This window comes from Aythya ferina, assembly GCF_964211825.1.
Source record: "Aythya ferina genome assembly, chromosome: 29".
Lineage (NCBI taxonomy): Eukaryota > Metazoa > Chordata > Aves > Anseriformes > Anatidae > Aythya > Aythya ferina.
Window position 1 is genome coordinate 682,961 of NC_140326.1, and position 27,240 is coordinate 710,200.

Consider the following 27,240-nt stretch of genomic DNA (forward strand, 5'->3'; position numbering starts at 1 on the left):
CGAGCCCCCCCCAGCCACGTTTGGGTGCAGAGCAGGGGTGGGTTTATTCACCAGAAGCCGCCTGCGAGCACAGAGCTCCCCTCCCCTGCGCTGTGCGTGGGGGGCACCCAGCGCCCCTGCCTGGGGCATGGTGGGGGGGGGGCCCCTGACTGCCCCCCACCCCGGTCCCAGGGTGGCTCCCAGCCCCCAGCACGGGGCCGTTCCCCGCTGGCTGTCACATCTCGTCCCCGTGCGCCTGTTTTGCTGCCACTGCTGCGTCCCGCGGCCACGGCTGAGCCCTCGGATCCCCTGGGGGAGCCCGGCCTGAGGAGTTGGAGCCCGGCTCCGTGCCGGGGGGGGGCAGCCCGTCCTCCTGCCCCCCCTTGGCACCGTTCTCCGCTGCCACCCCCGGCTCTTCCAGCTGCCACCACGTCCCCGGGGCTTCTCCAGTCGGTGCCGGCGGCTCCGCTTGGGTCAGGATGTGCCTGGAGATCACTGCGGGGACGGGGAGCACCGGGCAGGGCTGGGGGCAGCTGCTGCCACCCCCCCGGGATCCTGCAGCCCCCCCAGCTCCCCATTACCTCCTGTGGGCTGGGGGGGGTCCTGGCGGCCCCCCCAGCCCCAGCAGAAGGGGCTGTAGCTGGGGAAGACGATGAGCACCAGGGAGAAGAGCAGGATCTGGGGGGGGGGAGGACACAGGAGTGGGATTACGGCACCAGGAGGTGTGCGGGGGTGGGGAACTGTGGGTGTGCTGCCCCCGGGGGGTGGCTGAGCCCCTTTTTTGGGGGGGGGGGGGATATGCATGTGGGTACCAGGACGCAGGTGCTGGTCTGGGCGGCTTTGTTGGACGTCTGCTTGATGAGAGCCTGCAGCGCCTGCAGCTGGCTCAGCAGGGACCTGGGGGGGGACAAGGTGGGAGGGGGCAAATGGGGGGGGGGTCCAGGCGTTGCCGTGCACCCCCCCGGGGGTCCCCATTGCTCACCCGTTGCGCTGCTCCAGCTCCCGAACCTTCCTGTGCAGCTCCTGGTTCTGCGCCGAGCACGAGGCTGCCCTGCCCGGGGAGGGGTGGGGGTGCTGAAGGGCCCCCCCCAGAGGAAGGAGAGGGTGGGGGGCACCCGGGGGGGGGTCCCTGCTGTCTCCCACCTGCTCTCCAGCCCGTCCAGGTATTCCTTCCTCCTGCGGCGGCTGTCCTGCGCCGACTGCTTGTTGCGGATTTTCCTCCGCACCTTCTTCAGGACGCGCTCCTCAGCCTGCTGCGGCCGGGGGGGGGTGAGCCGGGACCCGCACCTTGCCCCCCCCTCCCCCCAACTCGGAACCCCCCCTCCCCAAACCCACCTTGCTGAGGGGCAGGGAGCCGGGCAGCGTCACCCCCTCCTGCGCCAGCAGCCGCTGCTCCTCCTCCGACAGCAGCAGGACCGGGGGCTGCGGGGAGAATTGGGGGGGGGCCAGGGGGGAGAATTGGGGTGCACGGTGCTGGGGGGGGGGCAGCAGAGCCGGACTCACCGTGGGGGGGGGCAGCAGGGGCAGGGTGGGCAGCGCGGTGATGATGCAGGACTCGGGGGGCAGCAGCGCGGGGGGCAGCCAGTCTGGGGGGGGGGGGGGGGTGATGCTCTGCCCTGCGGGATGCGGCCCCCCCCGGGCTGAGCCCCCCCCCCCCCCAGGATGAGCTCCCCCCCAGCCCCACTGACCCAGCTGGATGGTGACCCCGCCGTGTGGGGGGGTCCCGGCGGTGCAGACCACCTCGTAGACGGTGTTGGTGGCGGGGGGGGGCTCCTCCGGCTGCTCCCCCCCATCCCCCGGGGGGGGGTCCTGGGGGGGCCGGGGGGGGCCGCACACCTCATCCGGGGCCACGGCCGGGCCCAGCGGCTCCTCGGGCTGGGTCCCGTCCTGCTGCCGGGGGGGGGGGACACGGTGGGGACCCCCGGGGGTGGCACCTCCCGGTGTGCCCCCCCCCCCCAAACCCCAGCCCCACTCACGGTGTCCGGGAGGGGCCCCCAGCCCCCAAAGGGGGGCAGGAAGGGGTCGGCCCCCAGGCACAGCTCGTCCGGATCCATCGGGGGGGGCCCGGTGGGTCCGTCCCGGTCCGTCTGTCCCGTCCCGTCCCGTCCCGTCCCGTCCCGTCCCGGTCCGCCCCCTCCAGGATCTCGGATCCTGGCCGAGCCCCGCCAAGCCCCTCCCCCAACCGGCGGCGGGGCCGCGCCCCCCTCCCGCTACCGGGGGCTCGGGGCTGGCTGCGGGGCAGCGGCCGCCGCCGGTGTCCGCACCGGGACCCCCGGGATCCCTCCCGGGCCCGTCCCGGAGCCCCCAAGGACCGGGCAGAACCGAGCCCCACTTAACGACCCGGTGCGCTCCGTCCTGCCCGGTCCCGGTCCCGGTAGGGGTCCCCGTAGGGGTCCCGGTCCCTGTCCCGGTCCCGGTCGGGGTCCTGATCCCGGTGCCGGTCCCTTCCCCTTCCCCTTCCCGTTCCCAGCCCCGTTCCCGTCCCGCCCCGCCCGCTCCCTTCCCGTTCCCGTCCCGTTCCCTTCGGCCTCCCCCAGCCCCTCTCGGGCCGCCCCCCCGGGGCCATCCCCGCGTGTCCGGGGCGGGTCCCAGCCCCGTGCTCCCCCCCCCCCCCTCCCCGCTCCGCCCCGGTTCTCGCAGCGCGGCCGCCCGGAGCCTTCCCGGTGCCGGTGGCGGCGGAGCCCGGCGGGATGGCGGCGGGAGGCGGCCCCGGGGCCGCGGAGCTGGCCTGGAGCCCCGGGGCCGCGCCTCGAGGGGCCCCCCCCGAGCTGGGGCTGAAGCTGGGGGCTCTGGGGGCGCTGCTGCTGCTGCCCCTGGGCTGCGGGCTGGGGCCGCTCTGCTGCCTGCGGCACCCCCCGGGCACCGCCGGTACCGGGGGGGGGACGGGGGGGGACAAGGGGGGTGAGGGAGGATGGGGGGGGGCAGGGGGGGAGGCTCCCGGGGGGGGCGGCCCCAGGGGTGGTGGAGGGTAAAGGTGTGGGGTGTTAGGGGGGGGTACGTGGGGGCTGGGGGGAGATTTGGGGGGGTGCGGGGGGGGTTCCGGGGGGGTTCCGGGGGGGTGGGGGGGACCGGGGGGGGCTCCAGAAGGGGTTGTCCTGGGGGGTTTTGGGGGGTTTGGGGGAGAATCTTGGGGTCTGGGGGGGTCTGGGGGTCCGAGGGGGTTGCCCCAGGGTCAAGCTGGGAGGGTTCTGGGGGTCCGGGGGGGCTCCAGAAGGGTTTACCCCAGGGGTTATGGGGGTCCGGGGGGGTTTTGGGGGAGAAACCTGGGGTCAGGAGGGTCTGGGGGTCCGACGGGGTTGCCCCAGGGGTGGGGGGTACCAGGGTCAAGCTGGGGGGGGGTTCTGGGGGTCCGGGGGGGGGGGGGGCACCTGAAGGGGTTACCCTGGGGTTATGGGGTCTGGGGGGGCAACCTGGGGTCTGGGGGTCCCATGGGGCTGCCCTGGGGGTTGGGGGAGGCCTGGGGGGATCTAGGGGGGTTCGTGGGGGCAGCTCGGGGGGTCTGGGGGGGGTCTCATCCCCTTCTTGCGCCCCCCCAGACTTGCAGAGCCCGGGGCTGAGCCTGCTGAGCTGCTTCGCGGGGGGCGTCCTGCTGGGCACCTGCCTGCTCGACCTCCTGCCCTCCTACCTGGCCGGCATCGCCGCCGCGCTGGACGAGCTGCGAGTCCCGGTGGGGACGGGGGGGGCACGGGGACGGGGGGGGGCAACATGGGGATGGGGGGGGCAACGGGGACAGGATGGGAGGGGATGGGATGGAACTGGGTGGTGGGGTGGGACGGGGACAGTGGGGAGGGGGTCGGGGGGGGTGGAAAAGTGGGGGGGGACAATGGGGACAGGATGGGGGGGTGGGGGGCAGGGTAATGGGAATGGGACAGCAGCGACTGGGTGGCTGGGGGGGGGACAATGGGTGGGGAAGGAATGGTGGGGGTGGGATGGGGGGGGTGGGGGTGGGAGGGGGTGATGGGGAAGGGGATGGTGGGGAAGGGGATGGAGGGGGCAGGCTGGGGGGGTTGGGGGCTGTCGGGGAGGCCGCGCCGTCCGGCTGTGACTCACGGAAAGATCCCGGCACGGCTTCCCGGCAGCCTCCACCTCCGCCTCCCTCCCCCCGTGTCCCCCCCCCCCCCCCCAGCAGCCCCGCACTGAGCCCCCCACCCCTCTCTCCCCCCCCCCCCAGCTGGAGTTCCCCCTCCCCGAATTCATCCTGGCCATGGGCTTCTTCCTGGTGCTGGTGCTGGAGCAGGCGGCGCTGGCCCAACAAGACACCACCGACCCCAACCGGGGGGGCGAGGACGAGGATGAAGAAGACACAACAGCAGCGGCACGAGCCCTTCTACCCGCCGGCACCCCCCGCAACCCCCCCGGCTCCCCGAATCCCCCCAGCCCCTTGCGCTCGGGGCTGCTGGTGCTGGCGCTGGCGCTGCACGGGGCGCTGGAGGGGCTGGCGCTGGGGCTGCAGGAGGCCGGGGGGGCCGCGCTGCGCCTGTGCCTGGCGCTGCTGCTGCACAAGGGGCTGGTGGCCTTCAGCCTGGCGCTGCAGCTGCTGCGGGGACGCCTGCGGCGGGGGGCCGTGGCCGCCTGCCTGCTGCTCTTCGCCCTCACGGCCCCGCTGGGCGTCGCGGTGGGGCTGGCGGTGACGGGGCCGGTTTGGGGTGGGGGGGGTGCCGGGGGGCTAGGCCCGAGGCAGCGGCTGTGCCGCAGCGTGCTGGAGGGGCTGGCGGCCGGCACCTTCCTCTACGTGGCTTTCCTGGAGGTGCTGCCCCGGGAGCTGGGGGGGGCCCGGCTGCGCGTCCCCAAGGTGCTGGCGCTGCTGGGGGGCTTCGGCCTCGTCACCGCCGTGCTCTTCATCAGGATCTGATCACCGGGTGGGCGGGGGCACCCCCCCGAGTCACCCCCCCAAGGGGTTAAATGCCCCCTGAATACCCCACCAAGTGCCAAAGGGGGCGGTTTTTGGGGCTCAGCCCCCCCCCCAGCAGCCCCGTGCCTCAGTTTCCCCTCTTGCACCAGCAGCGCCGCTCCCTGACGGGGTTTCCCCAGTGGCGCCCCCCCCCATTCTCCCAGCCCCCCCCTCCCCTAATTCAGGGATATGCAGGGGGGCGATCAGCCCCCCCCTAAAATAAAATAAGTGCCCTTACAGCACCCTGCCCCCCCCACGGGGTGAGGGCGAAGCAATAAAGGACTGGGTGAGGAGAGGGTGCCCGTGTCCTGTGCCTGGGGGGGATTTTTTTTGGGGGGGGGCTCCACTGTGGGACCCCCCCCCCCTCGTGGGGGGGTCGTGAGTGGGGCCTTGGGGGGGGTTGGGGGGTGCTGGGCTGTGGGACCCCCTCGTGGGCTCGTTGGGGGGCTCCTGAGTGGGGCTGTGATGGGATGGGGGGGTTTGGGGGGGGGGCTCGGCCGTGGGACCCCCCTGCTGTGGGGGGTGGGCGCGAATGGGGCCGGGGGGGGGAATTTGGGGGGGCTCAGCCGCGGGGCCCCCTCCTGGGGAGGGTCCTGCATGGGGCCGTGATGGGGGGGGCACGGCTGGGGCTGGGGGGGGCTCGGGCCCCAATTTTGGGGGGTTCCTGGTGGGGGGGGGACTCTGGGGGCTCTGTTCCGGGCTGGGAGGGGTGACCCCGCCCCCCCCGCCCCTCCCCTCCCCGTCCCGCGGTGCACGCCGGGACTTGTAGTCAGCTCCGCCCTCCCCGCCCCGCGCGCCGCGGGGGCGTTCCCCGGGGGGCGGGGACTCCATTTCCCATCACCCCCCACAGCCGCGCCGCGGGGGCCTCTGGGAATCGTAGTCCCTCCGCCCACTCCGCCCCGCGGCGGCGCCCGGCCCGCGGACTCGCCTCCCCGGCATGCCCCGCGCGGCGGCGGCGGCGGCGGCGGCGGCCGGAGCGGCCCGAGCAGGGAAGATGGCGGCGGCGGGCGCGGGGGCCGGGCCCGGGCCCGGTGCGGGTTCCTCGGCCGGCGCCGGGGCCTCGAACCCGCGGAAGTTCAGCGAGAAAATCGCGCTGCAGAAGCAGCGGCAGGCGGAGGAGACGGCGGCCTTCGAGGAGGTGATGATGGAGATCTGCTCCACACGGGTGAGCGACGCCCCGCCGGATGCGGGACGGGACCGGGAGGGGGGCACCGGGGGGGGACCGGGGGGGGAGGGGGGGGGAGCGGGGGCACGGGGGGGGCGGGGGAGGGGGGAGCGGGGTGGGGGAGGGGGAGGGAAGGGGGGTGAGGGGGGGATTGGGGGGGGAACGGGGGTTTAACGGGGGTACCGGGGGGGTACCGGGGGCTTCAGGGCCCGGGGAGGGTGGGGGGGGCCCGGGGGGGAGCGGGGCCGCTGCCTGGGGGGGCCTGGAGGGGCCTGGGGGGGGCCCAGGATGGAAGCAGCTCCCCGCCGGCCCCGCTTCCCCTTCCCCTCGGTGTGTTTGTAATTGTGAATTATGGATTTTTTTTACCAAAATAATCAAGAATTCACCCACGCGGGGCCGCACGTGGCCGCCACCGCCGCGCGTGGGGCCGGGGGCACCCCCGAACCGGGGCAGGGCCGAGCCCCGGGGGGGTCCCGGGGGTGGCGGCTCCCCCCCAGGCACCGGCAGCGGCCGCTCGAGGCCCCCCCGGGCCCGGTGCCCCCCCCGGGAGCGGCGCCTGCTCCATCCCCGGGGATGCTCAGAGGCAGCTCGGCGGGGCCGGTGCTGCCCCGTGTCCCAGGGGTCCCGCTCGCAGCCCCCCGGGGGACCAAATTCCCGTTTTTTGGGACCGAAGGAGCCGTGTCCCCCCCCCCGGGGGGGCAGCACCGGGCTCTGCTCCGCGCCTCGCTCAGCACCGGCCCCACCGAGCCGCTGGGGATTGCGCCAGCCCCACCGGGAACGGGCTCTGGCCGCGGGTCAGCTGCCGGCGGCGCTGCTCGTGGCACCCCGGGCTCGGGGAAAATGGGGCAAAACGGGGCAAAACCCCCGGGGTTTTCCAAAATTGGGGCTGGAGACCCCCGGGGCGGGCGAGGCGGCCGCCCCCGGTGACCCCAATCCCGGGGAACCGAGGCTGCCTCGCGGGGCTGTGGGCCAGGAGCCGCCCCCGTTGCCCCGTTGGGTCCCATCCTGCCCCGCTCAGCGCCCCGCGGGGTTTGGGAGGGGGCTGGAGGGCGGCGGGCGGTGTTTGCACAGCAAACAGCTGGTTAATGTGCAGCGGGGCCGCGAGGGAGGCGCCTGGGCTGTCCTCCTCGCTCCCTCCGCAGCCGGGCACCGGGCACGGGGCAGCCCCGTTCGCTGGCCCCGCATTAGAGCCGGGCCCCGGCCCCCCCCTCCGCGTCCCCTGGGAGCTGCCACCTCCTCCCGGGCTGCTCCAGCTGCTGTCCCTGCGGATCCGGGGTCGGCAGCGGCCCCTCTGGTGTTTTCCTGGTGCTCCCCCAGCACCCGTGGGCTCCTCCTGGGTCCGTCCCCATTTGGCCCCCGCAGGGACGCGGCCGGAGCAGGATCCCAGGACCTTAAGGCCCCGCGGTGCCAGCGCAGCCAGCTGTTGGCTAAATCTCCTTTTTTTTTTCTTTTTTTTTTTTTGCTGTTGCTTTTTAATTTTGTTTTGTTTTGTTTTTTTTCCCTGGATCTGGATTTCGCTGCTCTTAAGCCCGGGGATTTGCTGCTGCAGGTTTCCTGCCCGCAGCCTCCTCTGGGCTGCTCCCGGGGTCCCGCTGGGCACGCTGCGTGTGCTGGGGCGGCTCCGGGTCCCAACGGGGCGGTGGATTTGTGCTGGGAGCAGGGATCCCGGCCTTCCCGGCGGGGCTCAGCCCCTTCCCAGCACACCGGGAGGAGAAAACCGGCACCGGGCTGCGCCTCGGCCCCACAGCCCCGGGGTCGGGGTCTGCGCTGGGGGTGCTGGTGGCCGCCCGGTGCTGCGGGGACCCCTTTGGGCCGAGCCGTTCCCGGTTATCTCCCGCCTGTGGTTTCCATGGCTCCATCCCTCGGCCTCCCCTGGCCTTGAGCAGGGCCGGCGGCGGGCGTGGGGCCGCCCTGACCCCGCTGCGGTGCCAGCAGAACGCCCGGCGGCGGGGGCTGGCGGCCCTGCCCCTTTTGCAGGTCCTAATCCCGCTGGACGGTGCGGGGCTGGGGGTGCTCGGCCCCCCCTGACTCCCCTTTCTCCTCTCCCCTCTCTCCCCTCCCCTGGCGGCCCAGCTGCAGGCGCAGAAGCTGAGGCTGGCGCACAGCCGGGGCCCCTACTACAGCGGCTCGCTGCCCAACGTCAACCAGATCGGCAGCGGCGTCTCCGACTTCCAGGTGAGTGGATGGGGCACCGTGGGGCACCGAGGGGCAAGGGGATGGCTCCTCGTAACCCCCTCGCCCCCCCCCCGGGTCCATTTGGGACCCTCGGTCGCTCCCGGGCTCTGATCCTGCCCCCTCTCCTCCCCGCAGGGCCCCCTGCACTCGCCGCTGGACTCGACGCGCAGCACGCGGCACCACGGCCTGGTGGAGAGGGTGCAGCGGGACCCGCGCCGGATGATGTCCCCCCTGCGCCGCTACGTGCGCCAGATATCCTTTCGCAGCCCCCCCCCGGCCCTATTCCCGGGCTCCTGCCCCGCTCCCCGTGCCCCCACTGCTCCCTGGGGTCGGGCTGCGCCCCCTCGGCTCGGCCGCCCCCGTTGGCTCCTTAACGCGCCCCCCACATCGACAGCTCGCCCTACGGCCCCACCTACCTGTCGCCCCCGCCGGAGCCCAGCTGGAGGAGGTAAAGACCCCACGGAGCTGCTCCCGGAGCTCTGCCCCCTGCCTGCAGCCCCCTCGGTGCCGTGCCCGGGGCCAGGCAGGGCCGGGAGGATTTGGGTGGCTCCCCCTGCGAGGGGAGGTTGGGAAGCACTGGGGGAGCGGGAGCAGCTCTGCCCTGCCCGGTTCCTCACAGCGCTGCCCCCCTGGGGGTGCTTTTAGGGGGAAACGGTGGGGATTTGGGCACAGAGCAGCCCCTGGCTCTGCTCCGTCCCTCCTGGGTGCTTCTGGAGCCTGTTGGGCTCAGCTCAGCCCTTCGGAGCTCGCTCAGGGCTTCGTTTTCCAGGCTGCCCTTCCTCCTGGTGCCCGGCACAGCTCCTGCCTCCTGCCTCCTTCCTCCTCCTCCTCCTCCCCGGCCTGGGGCCGAGCCGTGGCCGTGGGTTGCGGTGGCAGAGCCGCTCCGTGCCGTGAACTTCGGCCCGGGTCCGTGGCCCCGGCCCCATCCCGTGCCCCCGGTGCCCTCTGCGCCTCCTGGGGCAGACCCGCTGCACCATGAACCCCACAGCCACCCCCCTGCACCCATGGCAGGCCCTACAGACCCCATAGCAGGCCCTACAGCCCCCTGAGCTGCCCCTGCACACCCCACTGCAAGCCCTGTGCACCCACAGCCAGCCCTGTGAACCCCACAGCAGGCCCTACAGCCCCCAGCAGGAGGTCGGGGGGCTCCCCTCCTTCGGGTTCCTCTTGCTCCTCGCTCCTTCCCCAGGGCCAAGGAGGGGGGGGCTGCTCGGGGTCCCCCAGCGCTGGCCCTTGTGGTGCCTTTGGGGTTTCTCCCTCTGCGGGGCCTCACCATCCTCGTGGGGGCTGTGGGGTGTAAATGGGGAGCTGTGCTCTGCACGAGCCGGCTGCTGGGTGAGTTTTGGGGCCCCGTGGGGCAGCGCCCCCCCCATAACCCCGCTGTTTTTCCCCTGGCAGGACCATGCCCTGGGGGAACCTCCCCATGGAGAAGGGCCACCTCTTCAGGCTGCCGTCAGCTCTCAACAGGTGAAGGAGTTTGGATTCCCTTCTCTCCCCGCCTTTGCCCTGAGCTCTGACCCGTCCCCAGCCCCCCCCAGGGTGGGCGCAGCCCCCCAGGGAAGGGTCGGGGTCCCCAGGCTGCCCCGATGGGGTGGTCCCGGTCCCTCTGCGGGCTCCGTGCTCCCGCAGCATCCCCGAGGGCACCGCGCTCCCTGGGGCCAACCCTCGCTGCCTGGTGGGGTGGGGGCTCCCTGCAGCCCCCTCCCCGGGTCCCAGGAGCTCTTTGCCCCCCAGCCGGGCCCCACAGGGGTGGGGGCCGAGTCCCATGGGCGGCCGGGGGGGGGGCTTCCTGCCTCCCAGCTGCGCGGCCGCCGAACAATGTCCCCGTTGTGCGGTGCCGGGGCGCCCCGTCAGCCTGGGCAGCTTCTCCCAGCCCCTCCCCACGCTCGTTTGCCTCGGGCCAACTAATTGGGAGCACAATGGGTGGCAGGGCCCCCAGGGGGGACAAAGGGGCACGGGGGGGGGGTGCCCGTCCTCCTTGCTGCTCCCACGCTGAGGGGTGCGAGGGCTGCGGAGCCCTCGCTGCGGTGCCGGAGCCACCCCGGGAGCGGGCAGAGGCTCCCCCAGGAGGAGATGGGGCTGGGAGGAAGCCCCCGAGCCCGGAGGAGGAGGGCGAGGGGCTGGGGGCGCCGTCACACACCTGGGGCATCGCGTGGGGGGGGGGCAGCCCCGCTTAGGGCTCAGTGTCCGCGCTATGGGTGGTCTCAGGGGGCTGCGGGAGCGGCGCTCGTTCCTCCCGTCCCTCCGTCCCCTCGGGGGCACCGGCTGCGGCCCCCCCGTGCCCGTCCCGTGCTTCCCCGTGCCCGGCTGACGGCCGCCCCTTCCTCCTGGCAGAACAAACTCGGACTCGGCGCTGCACACCAGCGTGATGAACCCGGCCCCCCAGGACGCCTACCTGGGCCCCTCGCAGGGCGCCCCCCAGCCCGGCCGCCGCAGCGGTGAGTCCTTGCCCTGCCCCCAGCGCCCCGAGTTACCCCGCGGGGGGGTCTCTGCGCCCGTCCCCTCCTGCTGAAAATCTCCCGTTTGGGTTTTATTTTCAGGTTTTCTGGACGGGGACGCGGACAGTAAAGGTAAGAGCCTGCCCTGGTGGTGCTGAGCCCGGCGGGGGGGGACGGGATGGGACGGGGCAGGGGGACGCCCCCCGCACTGCCCTCACCCTCTGCTCCCCCTCGCCAGTCTTTCTTTTCCAAGTGCCTCCCATCGAAGAGAGCTTCGACGACAACAAGCACTCGCTCAAGCCCTGGGACACCAAGAAGGTGGGTGCCGGGCCCCTTCCCCCCGGGGGGGGCTGCGTTCTGCTGCCGGGGGGGGGCCGTGGGGAAGCCGCCACCGCCGCCGCGTCCCCTGCCCCTGCCTGCTTCCTGCCGGGGAGCGTTGCGACACCGGGGCCCGCAGTCTGCTTCCTGCCCCCAAACCACGGCCGGCCCGGGCTGGGGGAGCGGGGCATAAACATCCTGGCCGTGTTTCACTCCTCCTCTCTGATTTCACAGCTCTCCTCGTCCTCGGCCCGGCCGCGCTCCTGCGAAGTCCCTGGGATCCAGTAAGTGCAGGGCTGGGCAGCCCCGGCCCGGGGTTTTTGGGGCTGGGGGGCTGGAGGATGTCACGGGAGGCGGCGGCGCTCCCATGCTGAGCTCTCCCTGTCTCTCTTTCCCCCCCCTCAGCATCTTCCCATCCCCGGACCAGCCTGCCAACGTCCCCCTCATCCCCTCGGCCCTCAACACGGGGGGCTCGCTCCCCGACCTCACCAACCTGCACTTCCCCTCGCCGCTGCCCACCCCGCTCGACCCGGACGAGAGCGCCTACCCCAGCCTGAGCGGGGGCAGCAGCACCAGCAACCTGGCCAACACCATGACGCACCTGGGCATCAGCGGGGGCATGGGGCTGGGCACCGGCTACGACTCGCCAGGTGAGCGCCGGCCCCGTCCCACGGCTCGGGGACGCCGCAGCCGGGACCCGGGGCCCGGTGCTGCCCGGCCCGCGTGGCTCCGGGTCCCCGTGCTGGGGCTGGCACCGGGACGGTGCCGTGCCTGGAGCCGGCAGCCCCGGCTCATGGCAGAGGTCGGCAGCTCCAGGTGGTCCCGGAGGGAGCCCCCCCGTGCCCGGGCCGTGTGTGTTTGTGTCGCTGTCTCCATCGTTGTGGTCTCCTCCCGTCACCTTCCATCCCATCCGGGGCAGCCGGGGAGCCCCCAGCCTGGCCCAGCCCGGGGAGGGGAGCCGGGGGCGGGCGGCCCTTCCGTGGGTAACGGCGCTGTCTCTTCTTTTTTGTCCCCACAGGACTTACCTCACCTATGCAGAGCTCCCTGAGTAACCCGTCCCTGCAGTCCTCGCTTAGCAATCCCAACCTCCAGGCCTCCCTGCGCAGCCCCTCGCTCCAGTCCTCCCTCAGCAACCCCTCGCTGCAGTCCTCCCAGAGCAGCTCCTCCATCCCCTCCTCGCTCTCCAACCAGTCCCTGCCCTCCTCGCTCTCCTCCTCGCTCAGCAACCCCTCGCTGCCCACGTCCCCCCGCAGCCAGCCCATGCAGTCCTCCCCCAGCAACCCCAGCCTGCCCTCCGGCTTGAGCGCCTCCTCCTACCCCATGGTGCAGGCGTCCATAAGCACCTCGCCCCGCCGACGGGTCCCGCTCAGCCCCCTCACCCTCCCAATGGGTGGCGACTCCAGGAGGCAGCACCCCAAACAGTTCTCACCAACAATGTCACCCACATTGTCCTCCATCACCCAGGTATGCATGGTCCATCGCCCGCGCCGGCCCCCGCGCCGCGCGCGCCCGCCTCCGCCTCCTCCTTTCTGTCGTCTCCTTTCCATCCTCATCTCGGCTGTCGGGGGCCGCTGAGCGTTTCCCCCCCCCCCCCATCTATCCCGGCCGGTGCCGGGCGCCCCGAAACTTCAAAAGGGGGAACGAGGGGCACGGGGGGGGAGCGCCCGCTGACCCCCGGCTCCGCTCTGCTCGCAGGGGGTGCCCCTGGACACCAGCAAGCTGCCGGCCGACCAGCGCCTCCCGCCGTACTCCTACAGCCAGCCCGGCCTCGTCCTGCCGTCCCAGCCGCAGCCCGGGCAGAAAACCCTGCAGCAGCCCCCCCCGCAGCCGCCTCTGCCCCCAGCCCCAGCGGTGCGACCCCCCGGCGCGGCCGCCCAGCGCCCCTACGCCCCCCAGTACCAGCCTGACGCCCCCCTGCAGCACCCGCCGCTGGGGCAGCCGCTGGGCGACTTCGGCATCAGCAGCGTGAGTGCTTGGGATGGGGGGGGACACGGGGCTGGGGGGGGGACACACGGGGTCAGGGGGGCTCGGGGAAGGGGTTTTTGGGGGCGGCTCAGCCCCACGGCGGCCTCTCCCCGCAGTTGGAGCAGTTCGGCATGGGGGAGAGCCCCACGGGCAACAACAACAGCGGCGCCTTCCCCGAGGAGCTGGGGGCTCTGTACCCGCCCCCCCCCGGCGAGAGCTACGACCCCCACGTCCTCAACCGGCAGAACCTGAGCAACTGCGGCCGCCACGGCCCCGTGCCCAACATCATCCTCACCGGTGGGTGCAGGGGGACGGGGACGGGAGGTGAGGAGCGATTTGGGGGGGGTCCTCGCCCGCTCGGCACTGACGCCCCCCCCTCCACCCGCAGGGGACTCTCCGCCCGGGATCTCCAAGGAGATCGCCACGGCGCTGGCCGGGGTGCCGGGCTTCGAGGTGGAGGCGGCGGCGCTGGGGCTGGAGGAGGAGCTGAAGATCGAACCGCTCAGCCTGGACGGACTGCACATGCTGAGCGACCCCTACGCGCTGCTCACCGACCCCGCCGTCGAGGACTCCTTCCGCACCGACCGCCTGCAGTGACCCCCCCCGGGCTGCCCCCCACCCCCCGGGCTGCCCCCCACCCCCCGCGCCCCGCACACACACACAGCACCCCCTCTTTTTTTTTTTTTTTTTTTTTTTTTTTTTTTTATTTTTTTTGTTTTATTTTTCCTTCCACTTCCTCTCCATAACAGGAGGGGGGGTCCCAGCCCTACAGCGGGCGCTGTGGGGCCAGCCCTATATCCCAATGGGGGGCAGGAGGCTCAGTGCCCCCCCCCCAGCACCGGCGTGGCCGAGGGCGGCTGTACATAAACCCTATATAGGTAGAGCCCAGGGAGGGGTGTTGGGGTGGGGGGGGCGCTCCGGTTTGGTGTTGTTTCCCGGCTAATCATCATGTTTAACGAGAAATTCCGCTCCCCGTCCCCCGCTACGCCGCGTATGCACCCCCCAGACCCCCCCCCCCAGCCCCACGGGACCCCCGGGGCGTGGGCACAGCACTTCCACTCGGGGCCCCTCGGCGGGGCGCGCGGGGGGGTCCCGGCCCCGGCGGCAGGGTGAGGGGGTGGGGGGGAGGCACCGGGGGCCCCAGGACCGCGCTCCCCCCGCCGAGGAGGAAGCCAGAGTGATTTATTATTATTATTATTTTTTAAAATATATTATATGTTAATTAAAAGCTCCGCCTGATGGTGATTTAGGGGGGGGGGGGGCTCTAATTGGGGTGGGGCGGTTGGGATCCTCTACTTGGGGGGGGGTGTCCCTGTGGATAATGGGGCGCTGGGGTGGGATCTTGGCAATTTTGGGGTGCCTGGGGGGGATCTTGGCAGTTTTGGGGTGCTGGGGGGGGCAGGGTTGGTGGGGGCAATCCTGGCAATTTTTGGGGTGAATTTTGGAAATTTTGTGGGCAGCTGGAGGGGGGGGAAATCTTGGTAGTTTAGGGGTGCTGGGGGGGCAGGGTTGGTGGGGGCACTCCTGGCGATTTTGGGGGTGTTTGGGGGAAGGATTTTGGCAACTTTGTGGGTGTCTGGAAGGGGGGGGGGAATCTTGGCAGTTTTGGGGTGCTGGGGGGGGGGGGACCTGGGAGCATCCTGGCAGTTTTGGGGCTCCTGGGTGCTTTGGGTTTTGGGGGGGTGGGGCTGGGGGTTACAGGGAGTTTTTTGGGGTGCTGGGGGTGTCCCATGAGTTTTGGGGCTTGGGGGGGCTGGGGGGTGTCCCATGAGGTTTTGGGGTGCTGGGGGTGTCCCATGAGTGTCCGGGGGGGGTCTGGGGGTGTCCCCTCACTTTTAAGGTACCGGGGGGGCCCTGGCACCTTTAGGGTCATTGCGTCCCGAGGGGGATCCCCAGGAGCTTTCTGCCGCCTTTGGGACCCCGGCGGGGGGCGGAGGGTTCCCGGGACTCCGTGGGGGGGGGGGTCCCGGTTCCCGGTGCTCCTTGGGGGGGGGTCCCGGTTCCCCGTTCCGGGGGGGGGGGTCCCGGCGGCTGCAGATCGTCCTCCCGGCCGGCAGGTGCCGGTGGCGGCGGCGGCGGGGCCGGGCGGCGATAACGGCCCCGGTTGGAGCGCGGCGGCCCCGGCCCGGCCCGCAGGTACCGGGGGGGGGGGGCCCGGGAGGGGACCCGGGGAGGGGGCACCGGGCCCGTGGGGGGGCTGCCCCGGGGGCCGTGGGGGCGGCGCTGGGGGGCACGGGGGATGTTGGGGGGCGCGGGGCTCTATAGGGGGTGTAGGGCCCGCTGGGGGGGGCGTGGGGCCTGCTCTGGGGTGCATAGGGGCTGCTATGGGGTCTGGGGGGGCTGCCGGGGGGCTGTAGGGGCTGCCAGAGGGCTGTAGGGTCCGCTATGGGGGGCTCTAGTGCCTGCTGTGGGGTCTGTAGGGGCTGCTATGGGGCTATAGGGTCTGCTGTGGGGTCTGTAGGGCCTACCAGGCGGTTATAGGGACTGGTATGGGGTGCATAGGGCCCGCTGGGGGGTCTGTAGGGTCTGCCAGGGGGCTATAGGGCCTGCTATAGGGTGCTATAGGGCCTGCTGTGGGGTGCTATAGCGCCTGCTATAGGGTCTATGGGGCTGGCTGTGGGTGCACAGGGCTTGCAGTGGGGTGCAGAGGGGCAGCTCAGGGGGCTATAGGGCCTGCTATGGGGTCCGTAGGGCCTGCCATAGGTGCCGGGGGGCAGCTGGGGGTGCACAGGGCCCGCTGAGGGGTCCAAGGGGCTGGCTGTGGGTGCATAGGGTCTGCTATGGATGTATAGGGGCAGCTGTGGGGTGCACAGGGTGTGCTGGAGGGGGCATAGTGGGGTCTGTAGGGCCTGCTGTGGGGACATAGGGGCAGCTGTGGGGTGCACAGAGCCTGTCAAAAGGTCCATAGGGCCTGATGTGGGTGCACAGGGCTTGCTACAGGTGTATAGGGGCAGCTGTGGGATGCACAGAGCCTGCTACGGGGTGCATAGGGCCCGCTGTGGGGTGTGTAGGGCTGTCAGGGCGCGTTGGTTTCCCAATGCCCCGTTTCCATCCCACTGTTCCCAGCCCGAGGCAGGTGCGGGGAGGCTGCCCGGCATGGGGCGGCCGTGGGGCGTGCTGCAACCCTGCCGGCCCCATGGGGTAAAGGACACGCTGTGGGGCAGAGGGCACACAGGGGGGCAGGGTCCCCACGCCCCATGGGGCAGGCTCCCCCCTGGCAGAGACCGGGTCCTGCCCCGGGGCTCTGGGGGTCCCTCGGGGCTGGGAGACCCCAGGATCGGGGCCCCCGGTGTCTCCTGCGGGCTCTCAGCGGGGTGCCCCGCTGTGGGGTGGGCGGGCTGCGATGGGGGGCATGGTCCCCGTGCCCTCCGTGGCCGATTCCTCCCCACTGAGCTGAGCTGCAGGAGATTAAATCGGGAGGCAGCCTGCGTCGCCGCAGCCCGGCCGTCATCACGCGGCGCTGGGCTAAAAATACCCGGGCGGCAGCCGGCGGGTTCGGGGTCCCCAAGGTCCCCAGGGTCCCGGGGACAGGGATGGGGACAGGGCCAGGCCGCCCCTTGCCCACGCAGGGGCTGCTGGCTGTGCCCCCCCCCAGTTAATGGGGTGTCCTCGGACCCCCTGCCCTGGGGTCGCGGGTCCCGTGGGGATGCGGTGGCTGCTCCGGTTCCTGCTCCGGGTGTGCGTGTGCGGGGCTGGGACCGCTCCCGTTGCCCGGTGTCACACCCTGGTGCCGCGTGGCCCCCCCACGGTGACAGCCCCACAGCTCAGAGCTTCGTCGCCCGCTTCCTTCCCCTTTCCAGCCACCCTACGCAGCGCGGCGCACGAGCCACCCCGGGGCGAGCGTGGGGACGTGGGGACCAGCTCCCAGCCTCGGGGGGGCTGCGCCACCGCCCCCCGGGACCCCCATCTCCGTGTGCCGGGCGTCCCGCTGTGCTCGGGGTGGGGGCACGGCCCCAGCCCCTCCGTCGGTGCCAGCTTCCCCGTCCCCTCGCGGCGCAGCGTGACCGGCAAACAGGAAGCCTCCTCCCTTCCCGTCCCCGGCGCTTTCGCCCCGTCAGCTCCGCCACCCGCGTGCCCCGCGGCCGAGGGGTGGGGGGGGCTCCCCACGGCACCAGCGGGTCCCTCGGGCAGGGCGGGGGTCCAGGTGCGAGCTGTGCCGCTGCCCGCCGCCCGCCCGCAGATGCCGTGAGCCATGTCGGACGAGAAGCCCCCGCAGCTGGTGGACTACTTCGTGGTGGCCGGCCTGACGGACGCCTCGCGGCCGCTGGAGGACGAGACCCAGCAGCAGCGCCCGGCCCGGCCCAGCGAGCCCATCACCGACGTGGCCATCATCATCCGCTCGCAGGGCGAGGAGGTGCCGCACGGCTTCACCTGCATCGAGACCACCACCTCGGGGCACCCCGTGGACCTCAACGCCGGGCTGCTCAACAACCCCCAGATGTTCATCTGCTACAAGCGGGGCCGGGACAAGCTGCCCCTCATCGAGCTGGGGTGCGTCCCCGCGCCCCCCCGGGGGGGGGTCCCTGAGCTCTCCCCCGGCTCCCTCTCACCGCCCCCTCTCTCCGCAGGGTGCACTACGAGGGGAAGGACCGTCCCAAGCCGGGCTACACCATCCTGGACACGACGCCCTACAGCCGCTCGGCCAACCTCAACTCGGGGGGCCCGGGGCACCAGCGCACCTTCCTGGTGTACCGCCGGGCGGCCGAGCCCCAGGGCCACAACGCGCTGGGGGTGACCGACATCTGCCTCATCATGCCCAGCAAGGGCGAGAGCACCCCGCACACCTTCTGCCGCGTGGACAAGAACCTCAACACCAGCATGGTGGGCGCGGGATGTGGGACCCCTCCCCTCCTATTTTCCCCGGTGGGATGCCGCCCGCGCTCACCCGCCGCGCTCTCTCCTTGCAGTGGGGCCCGGCCTTGTTCCTGTGCTACAAGATCGCCATGGCCAAGGCCAACACGCTGGTGTACGAAGCAGGTAGGGGGGGCTGCGGGCTGGGGGGGTTTACTGGGGATTTGGGGGTCACGGGCTTGCGTGGGAGCTGGTGGTGGCTTCGCCTTCGCCACCTAACCGCTCTCATGCTTCTTGATGAGGTGGGGATGGGAAAGGTTTGGGTGGAGGTGAGGGTGGGAGGTGGTCCCCGGCCACCACCGCAGGCGAAACAGCCTCAATTTGGGGAAGATTCATTCAATTTATGGCCGTTAGCCTCACTCGGCAGCACCTCGCTGCCCTGCTGCCCCTCCGTGCGCGCGGGGAGAGGGGACCCCCGCTGCAGCGCCGTCCTTGTGCCGGCACAGGGCTGCTGGGGCGCTACCCCGAGCAGGACAGCGAGTCCTTCCCGCTGCCCGAGTCCGTGCCCGTCTTCTGCCTGCCCATGGGGGCCACCATCGAGAGCTGGCCGGCCGACACCAAGTACCCCCTGCCCGTCTTCTCCACCTTCGTGCTGACCGGCGCCTCGGGCGACAAGGTGAGGAGGGGATCCGGGGCTGGGTGGGCGTCGGGGAGGGGGTCGCACCCTGACCTCCCCGTCCCCTCTGCACGCAGGTCTATGGGGCCGCCATCCAGTTCCACGAAGCCTTCGCCCGCGAGCGGCTGTCGGAGAAGCAGCGGCTGCGGCTGGGGCTGCTGAGCGTGGTGGACCGCAGACCCATCGGCGGCCGCTCGGTGCAGACCCGCAAGAGCATCTGCGTCCTCTCCCACTGGCCCTTCTTCGACGTCTTCCGCAAGTTCCTCATGTTCATCTACCGCTACTCCATCTCGGGGCCCCACGTGCTGCCCCTGGAGACGTGAGCGCCGGGCAGGGCGGGGAGGTGGCCCCGCGGACCCCCGGTGCCACCCCGTCGCCCACCGGCCGCCCTGGTGTCCCCCCCCTTGCAGGCACATCTCGCACTTCATGCACAACGTCCCCTTCCCGTCCCCGCAGCGCCCGCGCATCCTGGTGCAGGTGCGTCGCCGTCCCCGTGTGCCCCGCGGTGCCCGGCGCGCCCCCGGCTCACCGTGTCCCCCCCTTTGTCCCCACAGATGTCCCCGTACGACAACCTGCTGCTGTGCCAGCCCGTGTCCTCCCCGCTGCCGCTCAGGTGGGGACAGCCGTGGAGGTTGTGGGGAGCTGGGGAGGTGGCGGGGGACCCCCGGGGACACCCTGGTGACGCGCCCCCGTCCCCGTCCCCGCAGCGGGGCCAGCTTCCTGACGCTGCTGCAGAACCTGGGTGCCGACAACGCGGTGACGCTGCTGGTGGCCGTGCTGACCGAGCAGAAGCTCCTCATCCACTCGCTGCGCCCCGACGTGCTCACCAGCGTGGGCGAAGCCCTGGTCTCGGTGAGTGCCGGGGGTTATTGGGGGGGTGCGTGGGGGGGGGTCTGGTGTCACCGGCCGCGCCGTGCCCCCCGTGGCGCCGCGCTGACCGCCCTGTCCTGTCCCCAGATGATCTTCCCCCTGCGCTGGCAGTGCCCCTACATCCCGCTGTGCCCGCTGGCGCTGGCTGACGTGCTGAGTGCCCCCGTGCCCTTCGTTGTAGGCATCCACTCCAGCTACTTCGACCTCCACGAGCCCCCCAAGGACGTCATCTTCGTCGACCTGGACACCAACAACATCTTCCAGTGAGCGGTGGCGGCCGTGGCTGGGGGGGGGGCGTCCACAGGGTTGGGGAGGGGGATGGGGGTGCTGGGGGATGGGGTTTTGGGGTGCTGCGGTGCTTGGGGAAATGGGGGTGTCGGGGTGTTGGGGTGCTGAGTTCTGGGGTTTTGGGGTGCTGTGGTGCTGCGGTGCTTGGGAAAATGGGGGTGTTGGGATGCTGGGGGTTTTGGGGTGCTGAGTGCTGGGGTTTTGTGGTGCTGGGGCTGATGGGGTGCTGGAGTGCTGGGGCTGTTGGGGTGCTGGGGAGTGTAAGGTGCCAGTTTTTGGGGTGCTGGGGTGCTATTTGTTGGGGTGCTGAGGGTGTTGGGGTGCTGAGTGCTGGGGTTTTGGGGTGCTGGGGCTGATGGGGTGCTAGGGGTGCTGGGGGGTGTAGGGGTGCCAGTTTTTGGAGTGCTGGGGTGCTATTTGTTGGGGTGCTGGGGATGTTGGGGTGCTAGATTTGGGGTGCTGGGGGTGCTGGGGATGTTGGGGTACTAGTTTTTGGGGTGCCGGGGGTGCCAGGTTGTGGAGGTGCTGGGGGTGTCAGGGGAGGCTGGGGGGTGCTGAGCCCTCTGCCGGGCTGCCAGGGTGTTGGGGTGCCGGGGTCATTGGGACAACGGGGTGCTGGGGGTGCCGGGCACTGGGTGGGGGGTGTGTGGCGATGCTGCCCCCCACTCTGTCCCCCCCAGGAGCGAGGAGCGCAAGCTGCTGTCCCCGCGGGCGCTGCCCCGCCGGCCCTGCAAGGTGCTGCTGGCCTCGCTGCACAGCCTGTCCCAGCAGCTGCACGAGAGTGAGCGGGGACACGGGGGGGGGGGACACATTCGGGTGGGGGGCGCTGGGCCTCACCCGGGGGGGGCTGGCACCTACGTGTGTCCCCCCACCCCCCGCAGTGTACAACAAGCCGGTGGAGGAGGCGTCGCTGGAGTTCCTGCTGACCGACTACGACCTGGTGTACGGGCGGCGCAAGCAGCTGGAGCTGGAGATCCGCGCGGCCTTCCTGCGCTTCATGGCCTGCCTGCTCAAGGGCTACCGCTCCTTCCTGCAGCCCATCGCCCCCGCGCCCCCCGAGAAGAGCCGCGAGACCGCCAGCCTCTTCCTGCTGCAGGGTGGGCGCGGGGCTGTGGGGGGGGAAAGGGGGGAGGTGGAGGGGTCGGTGGGGGGGGTTTGGAGGGGATGAGGGGAGTCCTGGGGGGCTCAGGGTGGGGTCTGGAGGGGATGAGGGGCATTTTGGGGGGGCTCGGTGGGGGTCTGGAGGGGATGGGGGGCATCCTAGGGTCTTGGTGGGGGTCTGGACAGAATGAGGGGCATCCTGGGGGGCTCAGGGGGGGTCTGGAGGGGCTGAGGGGCATCTTTAGGGGGTTTGGTGAGGGTCTGGAGGGGATGAGGGACATTTTTGGGGAACTTGGTGGGGGTCTGGAGGCGATGAGGGGAATGTTTCGGGGGCTTGGTGGGGTCTTGGGGGGATGAGAAGCATCCTGGGGGGCTTGGTGGGGGTCTGGAGGGCTTGGTGGGGATCTAGAGGGGTTGGTGGGGGTCTCCGGAGAGGTTGGTGGGGGGCCTTGGGGGGGTTCAGTGGGATTCTGGACATGTTGGTGGGGGTCTGGGGGCTTGGTGAGGGTCTGGAGGAGTTGAGGGGGGTCTGGAGGGGTTGGTTGGGGTCTGGGGGGCTCGGAGGGGACCTGGAGGAGGTGGCTGCGAGCTGGAGAGGTCGGTGAGGGTCTGGAGGGACTGGTGGGCATCTGGGGGGGTTGGTGGGGGGCTGGAGAGCTTGGTGGGTATCTGGGGGGGCGAGGGGCATTTTGGGGGTCCAGGCGGGATGTCAGGACGGCCCTGACCCCGCTGCCCCCCCTGGGGTGCCCCCCCCAGGCTTCCTGAAGTCTCGGGATCGGGCCTACCAGAAGTTCTACGGGCAGCTGCTGCGCACGCAGCTCTTCACGCAGTTCATCGAGGACTGCTCCTTCGCCAGCGACCGCTACACCTGCCTCGAGTTCTTCGACAGCTGCGTGGACAAGGTGGGGCCCGGCAGGGGGTCCCGGGGGGGAGGTGGGAGGTGTGGCGGGGGGGTTGCAGCCCACGGTGACGCCGCCGCCCCCTCCCCAGGTGCAGGTGGAGCTGGAGAAGCCGGAGGACGTCCCCCTGATGGAGCTGGACGACTCGCACGGCAGCGAGCACACCGTCTTCATCATGCCCCCCGAGGAGCCCACCGCCCCCGACGGCAGCGAGCTGCCCGCCTCCTACTGGTGAGACCCCCCCCAAGACCCCCTAAAACCCCCCAAAACCCCCCAAAACCCCCCAAAACCCCACTGAGCTGTGCCCCCCCCCCAGCTACGACGGCTTCCCCACGCTGCGCCCTGAGCTGCTGGAGCCCGCGCAGGATCTGCTGATGGCACAGCTGTGCCAGGCACGGAGCAGTGCGCCCAGCAGCCCGGCCCCACGCCGCACCAAGCAGGTGGGGTCGGCGGTGCCACGAGCTCACCGCGCTCAGCGCCGTGCCCCCGGGGGGCTCGGCACCACCGGGGAGGGGGCCAGGGGACACTCACCCGCCCTCTTCCCTCACCCAGGAGATGAAGGTGGCGCAGCGCGTGGCGCAGAAGTACTTCGGGGTGCCCGACATGTGGGCCAAGTGCCTGCTGGGGCACTGCTACGGGCTGTGGTTCATCTACCTGCCCACCCACGTGCGCGCCGCCCCCTCCAAGGTGCGGGCGCTGCAGCTGGCCTACGAGGTGCTGCGCAAGATGGAGACGCACAAGGTGGTGCTGCCCGACGAGGTAGGCACCCCCCCACGTTGCAGGGACGAGGATTTAGGGGTGTGAGGGGGGGTTGGGCTGCTTCTGACCCCCCCCACGCCTGCCCCCCAGGTCTGCTACCGCATCCTGATGCAGCTGTGCGGGCAGTACGGCGAGCCCGTGCTGTCGGTGCGGGTGCTGCTGGAGATGAAACGCGCCGGCATCGTCCCCAACACCATCACCTACGGATACTACAACAAGGTGACAGCACGGGGGGGGCACCGCGGGGGCACCGAGGGGGCCCTCCCGGGTCCTGACCGTGTCCCCGTGTCCCCCCTCCGTCCCCGTGGCAGGCGGTGCTGGAGAGCAAGTGGCCGGCCAGCACCCAGGGGGGGCGGCTGCGCTGGGCCAAGCTGCGCAACGTGGTGCTGGGGGCGGCGCAGTTTCGGCAGCCCCTGCGGCAGCGGCAGCGGCAGGCAGGTGAGCTGGGGGGGCTGTAGAAATGGGGGGGGGGACGGGACGGCGACGGGGTTGTCACCCCCGCTGCCACCCCCTCCTCGTCCCCGTGCAGAGCTCCAGGAGCCCCCCGCGCCCCCCCGGCCCCGCGCCGCCCTGCAGCGCCAAACCACCTGGGCCGGCCGCAGCCTGCGGGACCCCCCCGCGGCCCCCCAGCTGGTGAAGAGCGGCAGCCTCAGCTTCCCCCGCGCCGAAACCACCACTTTGGAAGCCGGCGTCGGACAGAGTGAGTGGGGCCGGGCCGGGCAAGGGGCGCCGGGGGGGGCCCGGACCCCTCCACCGCCCCCTCTGCCCCCCGCAGTGCTGCGAGCCCTGGGCGCGCCGGAGCCCCCCCGGGTGCGGGACACGGCCCCCGCCTCGGCCGAGGGCAGCCTGTCGGACGTCAGCTTCGCCACCGACGAGAGCGAGCGGGCGGATGAAGGGGGGGCACCCAGCGGGGGCCGGCGGGACGCAGAGAGCGTGGGCACACCGCGGCGGGGGCTGGCGGCCAAGCTGCAGCAGCTGCTGTCCCCCGGCAAGCGACCCTCGCCCCGGCACGCTGCCGAGGGCCACGGTGGCCCCCGGGACGGCGGCGGCACCGAGCAGCGGGACCGGGACCCCCCCCAGCGCCGCAGCCCCATGGACACCCTGCTGCACCCCCGGGAGCGCCCCGAGTCCACCGCATCCGAGGTACCCCCCCCCCTCTCCGGGCTGGTGTTGGGGTGCGGCGGTGGCCCCGTTGTCCCAGCGTTGTCACGGCTGTGCCCCTGTCCCCGTGTGTCCCCGCAGAGCTCTGTCTCACTGGGCAGCGAGTTCGACTTCTCGGAGACGTCTTTGGGCAGCCACAAAGCCGCGGAGCCCCCCGGGGATGTGGCGCAGGAGCCCCCCGCCGTGGAGGTGAGCGTGGGGGCTGGGTGCTAGGAGGGTGGGGGGCTCGGCCGGGGGTCCGTGGGGGGCTGACGGTGCCGGCGGTGCCCCCAGGTGCTGCTGTCCAGCTGCTCGCGGTGCCAGGGCTGCGGCTCGCTGGTGTACGACGAGGAGGTGATGGCGGGCTGGACCTCGGACGACTCCAACCTCAACACCACCTGCCCCTTCTGCGACCGCGCCTTCGTGCCCTTCCTCAGCATCGAGATCCTGGACTTCCAGCAGGCCCCCAGGTGGGCACCCCGCGTCCTCGGTGGCCCCTGTCCTGCCATCTTCTGGGGAAAACGCTCTGCGGCCCTATTGTGTCCCTTCTTTGTACCCAGTGTCCCTACCCGCCATCCCCTCTGCTGGCCCAATGGCCCCATCCGACCCTGGTGTCCTCTGTCCTTCCATCCTCTGGTGTCCCCTGTCCATCCCTGCTGTCTCCTGCCTGTCCCTGGTGTCCCCTGTCCATCTCTCGTGTCCCCTACCCATCCCCGAAGTCCCCTGTCTGTCCCTGGTGTCCCCTGTCTGTCCCTCTGGCCATCCCTAGTGTCCCCTACCCATCCCTGGTGTCCCCTGTCCTTCCATCCTCTGGTGTCTCCTGCCTGTCCTTGGTGTTCCCTGTCCGTCCTCTGTCCATCCCTGCTGTCTCCTGCCTGTCCCTGGTATCCCCTGCCCATCTCTGGTGTCCCCTACCCATCCCTGAAGTCCTGTCCTTCCCTGGTGTCCTCTGTCTGTCCCTCTGACCATCCCTGGTGTCCCGTATCTATCCCTGATGTCCCCTGTCCATTCCTGGTGTCCCCTGTCCTTCCATCCCTGGTGTCCCCTGTCCATACTTGATATCCCCTACCCATCCCTGATGTCCCCTGTCCATCCCTGGTGTCCCCTGTCTGTCCCCCCGTCCATTCCCAGTGTCCCCTCTCTATCCCTGCCGTCCCCTGCCCTCCCCTCCTCCGCCACCCACCCCCGTGCACCCACCCCATCCCCTCCCCACCCCACCATTGCCCCCCCTAACCCCCCTAACCCCCCTAACCCCCTTTTCCCCGCTCAGCGGGCCCGAGGACAGCTCCGTGCCCACCCCAGCCGCGCAGGGCCCGGTGCTCAGCGACCGCCACCGCTGCCTGGCGCTGGACGAGGCCGAGCCCGAACCGGGGCCACCGCCGGGGCTGTGCAACGGCTGCGAGGAGCGGGCGGCGCGGGGCCCTCCGCGGCGGCAGGAGCGGGTGGCCTTCGCCTACCTGAGCCCGCTGGTGCTGCGCAAGGAGCTGGAGAGCCTGGTGGAGAACGAGGGCAGCGAGTGCCTGGCGCAGGCGGCGCTGGTGGACAGCCACCCCATCCTCTACTGGAACCTGCTCTGGTATTTCCAGCGCCTGGGGCTGCCCAGTAACCTGCCGCGGCTGCTGCTGGGCTCCCAGCACGTGGCGGCCCCCCCGCAGGTAATGGGGACTTGTAGGGGGGGTTTGGGGAATTTGGGGGGGTCCTGCCCGGCTCGGTGCCCACTGCTGTGTCCTGTAGGTGCAGCCGCCCGATGCCACCACCACGGTGGGGGTGCGCTTGCTGTGGGATGTCCTTGTCCCCGAGCCCGACAGCGTCCCCCCGCTCTACGTGCTCTGGAGGTTTCACAGTGAGTTGTTTTACTTCAGGGGGGGTCAGGGTGAGTCGGGGGGTGCCGCCCCCATCGCCCTGACCTGCCGTCCCCCCCCCCAGGTAACGTCCCCGGCCGCCTGCAGGCCTGGCAGCAGCGCGAGCACCCCTTCTCGCTCGCCTTCCTGGAGGCCGTGCTGCGGCACGTGGGGCTGAGCGAGGTGCACAAGGCCATCGCGCTCTTCCTCGACACGCCGCCCGCGCACGGCGGCCCCCGGCACACGCAGAGGTACCCCCCCTCGACCCTAAATCCCCTCCTCGACCCTAAATACCCCACCTCGATCCTACCTCCCTCTTGATCCTAACCCCCCTCTCGACCCTAAACACGCCCCTGATCCTAACCCTCCCCCTCGACCCTAAACACCCCCCCAATCCTAAACACCCCCCTTGATCCTAATCCCCCCCCTCAGCCCTACCCCCAACTCGATCCTAAAAACCCCCCCTCAACCCTAACACCCCCCTTCGACCTTAAACACCCCCCCTTTGATCCTAACACCCCCCCCGACCCTAACCCCCCACCCCGATCCTAATGCCCCCCTTGACCCTAACCCTCCCCCTCGACCCTAAACACCCCCTCCTTGATCCTAACACACCCCTCAACCCTAACCCCCCCCAATCCTAAACACCCCCTCAACTCTAAACCCCCTCCTTGACCTTAACCCCCCCCTCGATCCTAAACACCCCCCCTCGACCCTAAACACCCCCCCCAACCCTAACCCCCCCTCAATCCTAACCCCCCAGATCTTACCCCCCCTTCAATCCTAAACACATCCCCCTTGATCCTAACCCCCCACCTCGACCCTAACCCACCCCTCAATCCTAAACACCCCCCCTCGACCCTAACCCCCCCCAACCCAATCCTAACCCCCCCGGGGGGGCTGCGTGCCTCCCCCTCACCTCTCTGCCCCCCCCCAGGAGCATCTACCGGGAGATCCTCTTCCTGATGCTGGCGGCGCTGGGCCGGGAGCACACGGACATCGGTACGGGGCGATACGGGGAGGGGCAGGGATGGTCCTGGGGGGGGTCAAGGAGGGTCCTGGGGGGGCCGTGACCATGCTGACCCCCCCCTTGTCCCCCTCCCATCCCCATAGCCGCCTTCGACAAGAAGTACAAGTCGGCCTACGCCAAGCTGGCGGGCAGCCTGGGCAAGGAGGAGCTGCGGCGGCGGCGGGCGCAGCCCCCCAGCTCCAAAGCCATCGACTGCCGCAAGAGCTTCGGGGCCACCCTGGAGTGTTAGGGCCGGGGGGGGGGGGGGCACGATCCGGCCCCGCAGCCCCCCCCCAATTTATGGGGCTGGAGAGGGGGGGGTGGCACCGCGCTCCCCCCTCTCCCCCCCAAAGCAGGTTTTGTACATCCGCGTTAAAATATTTTTATTTATTTATTGCCCCCCCCCCAGGCTGGCAGCGCCCCCCCAGCCCCCCTCAGGGCCGGTTTTTGGGGGGGGGGTGTCCCGGGGCGGGGGGGGGCCGCCCTCGCACTGTGCAATACGGCGCCCCGCGGGGCCCGGCTGTGTAAATAAAGCCGCTTCAGTATTTTCTCCGCCTGCCTCCAACGCCGCCTTTATTTAATTTAATTTAATTTTATTTTATTTTTATTTTATTTTATTTTTTTTTGTGGGGGGGGTCCCGGTACCGTGAGGCCCGGCGGTACCATAGAGACGAGCACCGCCGAGCCAGAGCGTCGCCGCCCGGCGGCCATCTTGAGGCCTAGCGGAGGCCCCGCGCCTCCGGGGCCTGGCGCCGGGGCCCGGGCGGGCCGGGGGCGGGGATGCGTGGGGGGGGGCGGGGATGCGTGGGGGGGGGCGCGGCTCAGCCCCGTTACCGGGCCCGGGCCCCCCCCCGGCGTCGCGGCGGGCACGTGCGGGCGGCGCCACGTGGGCCCCGCGGGCCGTACGGCGGCCGCCGTGGGCCGAAAGGCCGCGG

The 27,240-nt window shown here is 71.4% G+C and overlaps 4 protein-coding genes across 7 annotated transcripts; 3 read left to right on the top strand and 1 right to left on the bottom strand.

Moving 5' to 3' along the window:
* Positions 1 to 25: 25 nt before the first annotated feature.
* CREB3L4 (cAMP responsive element binding protein 3 like 4) lies at positions 26 to 2,147 on the bottom strand. The gene is made up of 9 exons (XM_084500399.1): positions 1,956 to 2,147; positions 1,668 to 1,866; positions 1,483 to 1,565; positions 1,315 to 1,401; positions 1,123 to 1,232; positions 962 to 1,030; positions 792 to 876; positions 561 to 657; positions 26 to 502 (listed from the first exon to the last, which is right to left on the bottom strand). Exons 1-9 carry the CDS (start codon positions 2,031 to 2,033, stop codon positions 48 to 50), a joined length of 1,263 nt encoding a protein of 420 aa, XP_084356525.1. The 5' UTR covers positions 2,034 to 2,147; the 3' UTR covers positions 26 to 47.
* A 395-nt stretch (positions 2,148 to 2,542) lies between these two features.
* Positions 2,543 to 5,163, top strand: SLC39A1 (solute carrier family 39 member 1). Its single transcript, XM_084500400.1, has 3 exons — positions 2,543 to 2,847; positions 3,516 to 3,646; positions 4,151 to 5,163. The coding sequence occupies exons 1-3, from the start codon at positions 2,670 to 2,672 to the stop codon at positions 4,829 to 4,831; spliced, it is 990 nt and encodes a 329-aa protein (XP_084356526.1). The 5' UTR covers positions 2,543 to 2,669; the 3' UTR covers positions 4,832 to 5,163.
* A 686-nt stretch (positions 5,164 to 5,849) lies between these two features.
* CRTC2 (CREB regulated transcription coactivator 2) lies at positions 5,850 to 14,159 on the top strand. Of its 2 annotated transcripts, none has more exons than XM_084500395.1 (14): positions 5,850 to 6,035; positions 8,109 to 8,210; positions 8,346 to 8,462; positions 8,597 to 8,658; positions 9,609 to 9,677; positions 10,545 to 10,648; positions 10,751 to 10,780; positions 10,887 to 10,966; positions 11,201 to 11,250; positions 11,372 to 11,616; positions 11,985 to 12,430; positions 12,662 to 12,931; positions 13,048 to 13,228; positions 13,320 to 14,159. In XM_084500395.1, exons 1-14 carry the CDS (start codon positions 5,865 to 5,867, stop codon positions 13,526 to 13,528), a joined length of 2,136 nt encoding a protein of 711 aa, XP_084356521.1. In that variant the 5' UTR covers positions 5,850 to 5,864; the 3' UTR covers positions 13,529 to 14,159. The 2 variants fall into 2 exon arrangements, with proteins under 2 accessions (XP_084356521.1, XP_084356522.1); XM_084500396.1 differs by having other exon boundaries at positions 10,902 to 10,966.
* A 1,149-nt stretch (positions 14,160 to 15,308) lies between these two features.
* Positions 15,309 to 26,857, top strand: DENND4B (DENN domain containing 4B). 3 transcript variants are annotated; one of them, XM_084500392.1, is made up of 26 exons: positions 15,310 to 17,422; positions 17,500 to 17,752; positions 17,839 to 17,908; positions 18,229 to 18,398; positions 18,476 to 18,717; positions 18,809 to 18,875; positions 18,953 to 19,011; positions 19,106 to 19,250; positions 19,450 to 19,531; positions 20,237 to 20,337; positions 20,438 to 20,653; positions 21,414 to 21,559; positions 21,648 to 21,787; positions 21,873 to 21,996; positions 22,109 to 22,315; positions 22,406 to 22,534; positions 22,627 to 22,753; positions 22,845 to 23,015; positions 23,091 to 23,458; positions 23,558 to 23,665; positions 23,750 to 23,925; positions 24,726 to 25,110; positions 25,190 to 25,298; positions 25,382 to 25,547; positions 26,234 to 26,298; positions 26,410 to 26,857. In XM_084500392.1, exons 1-26 carry the CDS (start codon positions 15,716 to 15,718, stop codon positions 26,553 to 26,555), a joined length of 5,679 nt encoding a protein of 1,892 aa, XP_084356518.1. In that variant the 5' UTR covers positions 15,310 to 15,715; the 3' UTR covers positions 26,556 to 26,857. The 3 variants fall into 3 exon arrangements, with proteins under 3 accessions (XP_084356517.1, XP_084356518.1, XP_084356519.1); XM_084500391.1 differs by having other exon boundaries at positions 15,309 to 17,422; positions 22,845 to 23,458; XM_084500393.1 differs by having other exon boundaries at positions 16,995 to 17,422; positions 19,356 to 19,531; positions 22,845 to 23,458.
* Positions 26,858 to 27,240: the final 383 nt, after the last annotated feature.

Excerpts from the sequence above, each read along its gene's own strand:
- CRTC2 (XM_084500395.1), top strand. The coding sequence starts at position 5,865 with ATGGCGGCGGCGGGCGCGGGGGCCGGGCCCGGGCCCGGTGCGGGTTCC. Across the intron at positions 10,967-11,200 it reads AGCCCTGGGACACCAAGAAG|CTCTCCTCGTCCTCGGCCCG; the intron begins GTGGGTGCCGGG and ends CTGATTTCACAG. Across the intron at positions 12,932-13,047 it reads GCGACTTCGGCATCAGCAGC|TTGGAGCAGTTCGGCATGGG; the intron begins GTGAGTGCTTGG and ends CTCTCCCCGCAG.
- CREB3L4 (XM_084500399.1), bottom strand. The coding sequence starts at position 2,033 with ATGGATCCGGACGAGCTGTGCCTGGGGGCCGACCCCTTCCTGCCCCCC. Across the intron at positions 1,867-1,955 it reads GGGGGCCCCTCCCGGACACC|GACGGGACCCAGCCCGAGGA; the intron begins GTGAGTGGGGCT and ends CCCCGGCAGCAG. Across the intron at positions 503-560 it reads CCCCCCCCAGCCCACAGGAG|CCCTGCCCGGTGCTCCCCGT; the intron begins GTAATGGGGAGC and ends AGCTGCCCCCAG.
- DENND4B (XM_084500391.1), top strand. The coding sequence starts at position 15,716 with ATGTATAGGGGCAGCTGTGGGGTGCACAGGGTGTGCTGGAGGGGGCAT. Across the intron at positions 21,997-22,108 it reads CCCCACGCCGCACCAAGCAG|GAGATGAAGGTGGCGCAGCG; the intron begins GTGGGGTCGGCG and ends TCCCTCACCCAG. Across the intron at positions 25,111-25,189 it reads ACGTGGCGGCCCCCCCGCAG|GTGCAGCCGCCCGATGCCAC; the intron begins GTAATGGGGACT and ends TGTGTCCTGTAG.
- SLC39A1 (XM_084500400.1), top strand. The coding sequence starts at position 2,670 with ATGGCGGCGGGAGGCGGCCCCGGGGCCGCGGAGCTGGCCTGGAGCCCC. Across the intron at positions 2,848-3,515 it reads GCACCCCCCGGGCACCGCCG|ACTTGCAGAGCCCGGGGCTG; the intron begins GTACCGGGGGGG and ends GCGCCCCCCCAG. Across the intron at positions 3,647-4,150 it reads TGGACGAGCTGCGAGTCCCG|CTGGAGTTCCCCCTCCCCGA; the intron begins GTGGGGACGGGG and ends CCCCCCCCCCAG.